At 43.3% G+C, this 10216-nt stretch overlaps 1 protein-coding gene across 1 annotated transcript in view; it reads left to right on the forward strand.

Moving 5' to 3' along the window:
- Positions 1-9152: 9152 nt before the first annotated feature.
- Positions 9153-10216, forward strand: part of BAALC (BAALC binder of MAP3K1 and KLF4) — a 35775-nt gene continuing 34711 nt past the window's right edge. Inside the window, exon 1 of the mRNA XM_007465323.1 lies at positions 9153-9209. Coding sequence (XP_007465385.1) covers positions 9153-9209 — 57 coding nt within the window. The remainder of the gene's footprint in view (positions 9210-10216) is intronic.

A 10216-nucleotide genomic window follows, 5' to 3' on the forward strand; every position in this document is an offset into this window, starting at 1 on the left:
ACAATATAGTGATTCACAGTTTTTAAAGGTTACACTCCATTTATAGTTATTATAAAATATTGGCTATATTCCCTGTATTGAACAATATGTCTTTGTAGCTTATTTTATATATAACAGTACCTCTTAATCCCCTATATTTATTACCTCTCCCCACTTTCTTCTCCCCACTGGTAACCACTAGTTTGTTTTCTATATCTCTGTGTCTGTTTCTTTTTTGTTATATTTACTAGCTTGTTACATTCTTTAGATTCCACGTATAAGTGATATCATATGGTATTTGTCTTTCTCTCTCTGATTTATTTCACTTAGCATGATGCCCTCCAAGTCCATTCATGTTGCTGCAAATGGCAAAATTTCATTCTGTTTTGTGGCTGAGTAGTATTGCATTGTATATATATACCACTCATCTGTTGATGGACACTTAGGTTGCTTCCATATCTTGGCAGTTGTAAATGCAGCTATGAACATTGGGGTGCATGTATCTTTTCAAATTAGTTTTTTTGTTTTTTTCGGATATATACCCAGGAGTGGAATTGCTAGGTCATATCGTAGTTCTGTTTTAATTTTAATTTTTTTTGGTGGTTTTTAAAAAAATTTATTTATTTTATTTTTGGCTGCATTGGGTCTTTGTTGCTGCACGTGGGCTTTTCTCTAGTTGCCGCGAGAGGGGGCTACTCTTCGTTGTGGTGCGTGGGCTTCTCATTGCAGTGGCTTCTCTTGTTGAGGAGCACGGGCTCTAGGCGTGCGGGCTCAGTAGTTGTGGCTCACGGGGTTCGTTCCTCCGTGGCATGTGGGATCTTCCCAGACCAGGGCTTGAACCTGTGTCCCCTGCATTGGCAGGCGGATACTTAACCACTGCGTCACCAGGGAAACCCCATTTATTTTTTAATTTTTATTTTTTTATTTAATTTCTGCTGTGTTGGGTCTTCGTTGCTGTGCGCTGGCTTTCTCTAGCTGTGGCGGGTGGGGGCTACTCTTCATTGCAGTGCGCGGGCTTCTCATTGCAGTGGCTTCTCTTGTTGTGGAGCATGGGCTCTAGGCCCACGGGCTTTGGTAGTTGTGGCATGCAGGCTCAATAGTTGTGGCTCACGGGCTCTAGAGCGCAGGCTCAGTAGTTGTGGCGCATGGGCTTAGTTGCTCCGTGGCATGTGGGATCTTCCTGGACCAGGGCTCGAACCCATGTCCCCTGCATTGGCCGGCGTACTCTTAACTACTGCGCCACCAGGGAAGTCCTATTTTTAGTTTTTTGAGAAACCTCCATACTGTTTTCCACAGTGGCTACATCAATTTACATTCCCACCAGCAGTGTACGATGGTTTCCTTTTCTCCACCTCCTTGCCAACATTTGTTATTTGTGTTCTTTTTGGTGATAACCATTCTGACAAGTGTGAAGTGATACCTGTTTGTGGTTTGGATTTGCATTTCCCTGTCGATTAGTGATGTTGACCATCTTTTCATATGCCTGTTGACCATCTGCATTTCCTCTTTGGAAAAATGTCTGTTCAGGTCTTCTGTCCATTTTTCAGTTGAGGATTTTGGTTTTTTGATGTTGAATTGTGTAAGCTGTTTATATATTTTGGATATTAACCCCTTATGGGTCATATCATTTGCAAATATTTTCTCCCATTCAATAGGTTGTCTTTTCATTCTGTCGATGATTTCCTTTGCTTTGCAAAAGCTTTTAAGGTTAACTAGGTCCCATTTGTTTATTTTGCTTTTATTTCCTTTGCTTTAGGAGACAGATCCAGAAAACTATTGCTATGATTTATGTCAGTGTTCTGCCTATGTTTTTCTCTAGGAGTTTTATGGTTTCTGGTCTTATATTTAGGTCTTTAATCCATTTTGAGACTGTTTTTGTATATGGTGTTAGAGAATGTTCTATAATAATTTCATTCTTTTACATGTAGCTGTCCAGTTTTCCCAGCACCACTTATTGAAGAGACTGTCTTTTCTCCATTGTATATTCTTGCCTCCTTTGTCGGAGATTAATTGACCATAAGTGTGTGGGTTTATTTCTGGGCTCTTTATCCTGTTCCATTGATCTGTGTGACTGTTTTTGTGCCAGTACCATACTTCTTAAAAAAATTTTTATTGGAGTATAGTTGATTTACAATGTTGTGTTAATTTCTGCTGTGCAGCAAAGTGGTTCAGTTTTATATATATATATATATATATATATATATATATATATATTCTTTTTCATAGTCTTTTCCATTATTTTTTGTCACAGGATATTGAATATAGTTCCCTGTGCTATACAGTAGGACCTTGTTTTTTATCCATCCTATACATACTAGTTTGCATCTATCTGCTAGTCCCAAACTCCCAGTCCTTCCCTTCCCCAACACCCCTCCCCCTTGGCAAGCACAAGTTTGTCCTCTATGTCTGTTTCTGTTTCATAGATATGTTCATTTGTGTTGTATTTTAGATTCCACATATAGGTGATATCATATGGTATTTGCCTTTCTCTTTCTTACTTACTTCACTAAGTATGATAATCTCTATGTCCATCCATATTACTGCAGATGGCATTATTTCATTTTTTATGGCTAATATTCTGTTGTGTGTGTGTGTGTGTATATACATATATATATATATATATGCCCCATCTTTTTTTTTTTTTTTGGCTGCACTATGAGGCTTGTGCCCGAACCTGTGCCCCTGCAGTGGAAGCGTGGAGCCCTAACCACTGGACCTCCAGGGGATTCCCATACTGCATGTTTTTTAGCCATTCATCTGTCAGTGAACATTTAGGTTATTTCCATGTCTTGGCTATTGTAAATATTGCTGCTGTGAACATAGGGATGAATGTATCTTTTCAAATTATAGTTTTGTATGGGTATATGCCCAGGACCAGGATTGCTGGATCATCTGGCTACTCTATTTTTAATTTTTTGAGGAACCTCCATACTGTTTTCCATAATAGATGCACCAATTTACATTGCCACCAAAGTGTAAGAGGGTTCCCTTTTCTCCATACCCTCTCCAACATTTGTTATTTGTAGACTTTTTAATGATGGCCATTCTGACCCACGTGAGGTGGTACCTCCTTGTAGTTTTGATTCGCATTTCTCTAATAATTACCAATGATGAGCATCTTTTCGTGTGCCAATTGGCCATCTTTATGTCTTCTTTGGAGAAATGTCTATTTAGGTCTTCTTCCCATTTTTCTTTTCTTTTTTTCCCCATTATTTCTTTCTTTATTTATTTTTGCCTGCATTGGGTCTTTGTTGCTGCCCGTGGGCTTTCTCTAGTTGCAGTGAGCGGGGGCTACTCTTTGTTGTGGTGCGCAGGCTTCTCATGGTGGTGGCTTCTCTTGTTGCCACCATGGGCTCAGTAGTTGTGGCTCGCGGTCTCTAGAGTGCAGGCTCAGTAGTTGTGGCACATGGGCTTAGTTGCTCCAGGGCATGTGGGATCTTCCTGGACCAAGGGTCAAACCCGTGTCCCCTGCATTGGCAGGCGGATTCTTAACCACTGCACCACCAGGGAAGCCCCTCTGCCCATTTATCGATTGGGTTATTTGGGATTTTTTGTTATGGAGTTGTATGAGCTGTTTGTATATTTTGGAAATTAAGCCCTTGTTGGTTGCATTGTTTGCAAGTATTTTCTCCCAGTCCATGGGTTGTCTTTTCCTTTTGTTTTTGGTTTCCTTTGCTGTGCAAAAGCTTATAAGTTTGATTAGGTCCCATTTGTTTATTTTTGCTTTCATTTCTATTGCTTTGGGAGACTGACCTAAGAAAACATTGGTATGATTTATGTCAAAGAATGTTTTGCCTATGTTTTTTTCTAGGAGTTTTAAGTACCATACTGTTTTGATTACTGTAGCTTTGTAGTATAGTTTGAGGTCAGGGAGTGTGATTCTTCCAGGTTTGTTCTTTCTCAAGATTGTTTTGGCTATTCATCTTTTGTGTTTCCATTCAAATTTTAAAATTATTTGTTCTAGTTCTGTTAAAAATGCTATTGGTACTTTGATAGGGATTGTATTGAATCTGTAGATCGCCTGGGGTAGTATGGTTATTTTAACAATATTAATTCTTCTAATCCAAGAACATGGTGTATCTTTCCATTTGTTTGTGTCATTTTCAATTTCTTTCATCATTGTCTTATAGTTTTTGAGTACAGTTCTTCTACCATCTTAGGTAGGTTTATTTCTAGGTATTTTATTCTTTTTGATGTGATGGTGAATGGGATTGTTTCCTTAATTTCTCTTTCTGTTAGTTCATTGTTAGTGTATAGAAAGACAACAGATTTTTGTGTATTAATTTTGTATTCTGCAACTTTACTGAATTCATTGATGAGCTGTAGTCGTTTTCCAGGGGCTTTTTTTTTTTTTTTTTTTTTGGTACATGGGCCTCTCACTGTTGTGGCCTCTCCCGTTGTGGAGCACAGGCTCCGGACACGCAGGCTCAGTGGCCATGGCTCACGGGCCCAGCCGCTCTGCGGCATGCGGGATCTTCCTGGACCGGGGCACAAACCCATGTCTCCTGCATTGGCAGGCGGACTCTCAACCACTGCGCCACCAGGGAAGCCCTCCAGGGGCTTTTTTTTTTTCTTTTTTTTGGCAGTACGCGGGACTCTCACTGCCGCGGCCTCTCTGCAGAGCACAGGCTCCGGACGCGCAGGCCCAGCGGCCACGGCCTACAGGCCCAGCCACTCCGCGGCACGTGGGACCCTCCCAGACTGGGGCACGGACCCGCGTCCCCCGCATCGGCAGGCGGACTCCCAACCACTGCGCCACCAGGGAAGCCCCCTCCAGGGGCTTTTTAAGGATTTTCTGTGCATAGTATCATATCAAGATGTACACTATTTCTGAGTATCTTCTAAGTGCTGGTGCTAAGAGTATAGTTTAGAGCAAGTTAGACACAGTCCCTGTCCTCATGGGGCGTATTCTCTAACACTGGAGATAAGCAGTAGCCAAGGCATTAATAAAATAGTCACAAGTGTGTAAAGGGCTTTTAATTTGAAATACAAGGCACCATGGGAGTGGACACTTGTGGGAAGCTTGGGTTCACTACTTTGTCTCCTTCCCCACTTACTACATGCCTGGAGAGTGGGGCCCACCCTCCATTTCCTTTTTATATGAGTCCTCTTTTCTTTCCTCTGCTTGTTGCCAGGGTCTTGTGTTAGCACTCACTGTAGCCCACATGCCCAGTTCTATACTTGCACATAATTTAAATGTTTGTTCAGTGGGATTGAAAAATGAGATGTCAAGCCCCTTCAGGGCAGGGACCAAGCCTCATTGGCCTGTGATTCCCCCACAGGGTCCATCAAATAACAGCACCCAGTGATCACTGTCCACTGAAGGAATGTCCAGGAGTCACCTCCTGCTTCCCTTTGGGGAAAGTCAGCTAGCATGTCGTAAGGCACCTGCCCTAGTGTCAGGCCTGCCCTAGCTGCTTTATTAGATGAGGAAACTGACACTTAGAGAAGTAACTTGCTCAAGATCATTTAACAAATAGGTGATGTTGAAGGGCTTGGACTCCAGCTCTGTCTGACAGTAAAGCCAATTCCCATGACTATAGCATCTCAGCAAGAGACATAAGAGGCCAGGGAAAATGTGGTGAGTCAGTGAATCAGGTTCCTTTTGAAAATTCCAAGGGGCCTTGCTTCTTGTCACCAAGCTTCACTTCCATTGCCCAGGGATTGTTTTCTGTCTCAATGCCTCCTCTTCACCCAAGCTAATCTTCCTGCTGCCCTGGAGACTCTTGATTAAATTTGCCTAGGAAACACCTTCTTGCGTTCTCTCTGCCAGTGCACATACCGGAATGTTCACACCCCAGAAATAGAGTCTGGAGTTTATTCCCCTTTGGCTGTGGGTAAATTGACTTGTGACCGAGAGAATAGTAGTGGGTAATCTTGAGCCAAAACTATTTGGTATGGTTCAAAGTTTTGGGATTTTCCAGGTTTAATCCAAAGATCCTCAGGTCTCACTGGCGTCTGGGTACAGAGGAGCTCACAGGAAAAACAAAGAGTATGTTTCACTGTTTCTCACCAGTGCTTACTTGTTCTCTCGGTCCCCTAGCCCTTTGCAGTCTCCCAAAGTATTTCAGGGTGTCCCCAAGGTGGGACTGGCCGGCTGCTGTTCTGCTAGCCTGGGGTCCCGTTTTTGCTTTGGGGGATTTTTTTTTTTACTTTCTGTTTTAGAAACTGCCCCCTCACTTGCTGTCCTCACTCCCCACACCCATATCCCGGGCACTGGCATATCTTCCAAGTACCTTTATTTTTGCAACTGGACATCACCGCCACTTCCAGTGGGCACTGAAGTCCCCTCTTAGTTATGGCCACAACCACTGAGACTCTAAAGAAGAGGTTCTCAACTAGGCAGTTTTGCCCCCTAGGGGACATTTGGCAAGGTCTGGAGACATTTTGGGTTGTCACAACTCACGGGTGGTGCTGTAGGCATCTAGTAGAGGCCAGGGTGCTGCCAAACCTCCTGCGATGCTCAAGACAGTCACCCCAGCAGAGAATTATCCATCCCCAAATGTCAATAGCGCTGAGGCTGAGAAACCCTGCTTTAGGCCCGGGATGTCCAGAATGAGCAGAGTTATATTATCAAGTAGGAAGGAAGACTTCTCTCCCGTTTCTGTGTTATGCTGTAATCTTAGCAGGGTCCCCCAGTGGTGTTGTTTGTACCCTATGACTTAGACAAATTTTTGACAAGCAGCTTTCTGAGTTTTTGCTTATGCTCCCTTGGGTGAGGTTGAGGACAGAAGACAGATCTCAGGGCTAAAGGCTGATTCTCTTTAAAACTCTGACCCTGAGGCTTGGCTCTTCTCCTTACTGGGTGAGGCCTGCTGGGCCTGGCTCATCTTCCCTTAGGGTGAGTTATTTTGGGGGAGGCTAATGCAAATATGCTGCTAGCTCCCACCAGTTGGTCCTGACATGTCTGACCTCCAGTGCCTGTCCCAGCTTAAGCTCGAACTTGAGAGCATCTTTTGTGAGTTGATGTCCAGTCAACTCAGAACAGAGCTTGGATGAGTGCTGTTGAAGATCTCCCCTGTGAGTCAGTTAGGATTCTTTTGGTGGCAAGTAATAAACAAACAGATCAATATCCACCAAGAGAAAACTCTAAGCAAAAAAGGGATGGGAATTGGCTCAGGTAACAGAAAGGCCAGGTGTAGGACTGCCTTGCGGTGAGACTGGGTTCAAGGCTTGCATGATGTCAGGGACCCTATGTCTCCCTCTCTGTCTCTCAAGCCCCTTATTCTGTGTGGGCTCCATTCTCAGAAAGGGTCTTCCCTCGCGCTGCCACAGCCCCACCCCAGAGCTCCCAGATTCAAGTCCAGTGGGAAAGAGAGCTTCTTCCATTAGCTCCTGCAGAGGTCCTGAGAGTTTCTGGCTTGGGTCATGTGATACCCCTGAGCCAATACCATGGTCCCTGAGAGTGCAGAGTGTTGATTGGCGTTGCCCTTGGTCACATGCTCCAACTCAGATGACCCAGTCAGAAGGTGGGAGGGTGAGGTTACTGGGAAAAAGATACTGTAGCCCTGGGGGACAAGCTGACTGCAGGGGTTTAGAATCTTAGGTTCTATCAAAGGGGCTGTGGGATTACTATGGAGATCAGGGGGAGAATCTCTAATGAAGAATATATCATTTTAAAATGAGAAAGGATTGATAATTTTATGCTTAAGCAAACTGGACTGCACGGTGTGGGGAGTATGAGTTCTGGGAAGGTGCAGGGAGTTTAAAGGAACCTCTGATGGGAAGGAAATATTGCGTGCATGTTCCTCCAGTTATATACTCTTTATAGAGTCCCCTCATTTGACACACCCTCCCCTGCCTCAACCTTTCAATACATGAAATGTATAAACTCTTTGTTTGATATTTGCTTGATAATATGCCACAATGTATTCAACTGTGATGAACACTTATATTTTTCTATATCTTAATTTATTCATGCTTAAAAATTTTTTTTCTTAAAATTTCTTGTGAAATCTCACATCTTTATTTTATTAGGCAACTTTCTAAAACAATGTTTCATTATTTTCTTTGAAAAGTCAAAATGTGGCAATTGGGGCTTCCCTGGTGGCGCAGTGGTTGGGAGTCTGCCTGCCAATGCAGGGGACACGGGTTCGAGCTCTGGTCTGGGAAGATCCCACATGCCACGGAGCAGCTAAGCCCGTGTGCCACAACTACTGAGCCTGCGTGCCACAACTACTGAGGCCTGTGCTCTGCAGCAGGAGAGGCCACTGCAGTGAGAGGCCTGTACACCACGAAGGGGAGTGGACCCTGCTCACCGCAACTGGAGGGAGCCTGCACGCAGCAACGAAGACCCAATGCAGCCAAAAAGAAATAAATTAATTTTTTAAAAATGTGGCAGTTGAAGTACTTTTAATTTCCATTAGACTTTAAACTGCATTTCTTCAACTTCATACCCAAGTGCTATTTTTAAGCATATCTTTTAAATAAAAGTCAATTTTAAAGAAAAAAATGCCTTTGTACCTGTCTCAGTATAGTAGGGGGGCTTAAAAGAAAGCAACTAGTCAGTACCTGACATGTAATAGGCTCTCTGTAAATAGAAACTCCCTTCTGATTCTTTTTGGGACCATTAAAAATTCTGATGAAGGAAAAAAAATGGACTATATCCACTATAGTTTGTAGAGATAGTGATATTCATGTTTTCTAAGAGGTTATAAGACTTAAACCTATGTTACAGTTTCATTTTAAATAAAATATGTAACTTAATAATTAAAAATGAATTAGAGAACAAATTGTGTGCAAATTTGTTCCAAAATTATTGTTATATTTCCCATGCTTTATATTTCCCAAAGCTCCCTTGAGATCTTTTTTCTTCCTAGGTTAGCAGACATAGCTGGGCAAAGTGACAGACTTTGTTCCCTAGGGAATGAACATCCTAGCTAGGGAGAGAATACCTTGGCACTTGGAATAAACAAGGAATCATTTAGTGCTGAACTGGGGGGTGTTGATGACAGGTGTGGATGTTGTTGAGTGAGCACTTGTCCGTGTCGTCCCTCACCAGGTTGGAAAGGTGAAGGAGGGAAGGAGAGCCCTGCAGGGAAGAGATCACCCTGAGCAGTGTTACCGAGGTGGGCGTGAGCCTGGCACTTCTGGGGAATATAAGGACGCCAGTCTGCCTGGAGGGTAAGGTATGTAGTTAGAACCAAGCTGTGTAATGACAGTGAGCCCACACAATGGAGCTCTTTAGAGCAGGGCAGAGGTGTTTGGATCTGACGCAGGGCGGCAATATGGTATGAGGAGGAAAACCAGGCTTTGGGAAGATTCGTCTTTCTGTCATGATATAGATGTTCTGGTCAGTGGAGAGAGACTGGAATCAAGGAGGCCAGCTGTCAGCTCTTGCAGTAATCTAGAGGAGAGGTGAGCTGGACCTCTCCAATGGGAGCAAAAGGAGAGTAAAGAGCTATTTGGGAAGATGCATGAAAGAAAGAAATGACAAAGCTTAGTTTCAGACTTGATTGTAGGGAAGAAGAAAAAGAGAAAGGAAATAACTCACAAGCTTTTAAGAGCAGAGGCTAGAATAGAAAATTCATGGCATAACTGACATACATGAGAGAGTCAGGAAGGGAACTGGATCGAAGGTAATATGGTGAGCTCCCTTTGCATACGCCAAGTCTAACGTGACCTGAGGGACTTCCATGTAGAAAAGTTGGACTGCAGCTGGTTCTTAGGACCGTGGGCATCTCCTCCTGAATCTCACCCTCTCGTTTCCCCTAGCTATCTTTTGAATCCATCCCGTTCAACCCACTCCCCACCCCACTGTTTGAGTTGAAGTCTTCATCCCCTCCTGGCTCCAGAGAGTGTAATAGGCCTAACCAAGTTTCCTTCCTCCAGTCTCATCCTCTTTAATCCATCATCTTCCATGTCGTTGAACTTTTCCTCATATTTCCACTATGCCTATAATTTGGTTTTCCAGGTTACTAATTCCGTATTGATCTAGGGATATTATAAAGTATTGCAGTGGATTATGACTGGAACTCCTTTTGTTTATCTCTAAGAAAAGCAAGTAAAGGATTTAGATTATTTTCTAATCACTTAGGAGTGTTGAACGTGGTTTCCTTCAGTCTGATGTCATTCTGAGACTGGAGCACGAGGATGACTTGATATATAAGGACTGTAGTGATTTCTATATCTGACTTTCTCACTCAGTGTGAGTACCTGTTGGGTGAAGACTGTAACTATGTCTCTGTGAGGCACCAGAGTCTGGTGAAGTGTCTGGCATGTATTGGGGTCAGCAGGG

The sequence above is a fragment of the Lipotes vexillifer genome, unplaced genomic scaffold (assembly GCF_000442215.2).
Source record: "Lipotes vexillifer unplaced genomic scaffold, Lipotes_vexillifer_v1.1 scaffold1586, whole genome shotgun sequence".
NCBI lineage: Eukaryota > Metazoa > Chordata > Mammalia > Artiodactyla > Lipotidae > Lipotes > Lipotes vexillifer.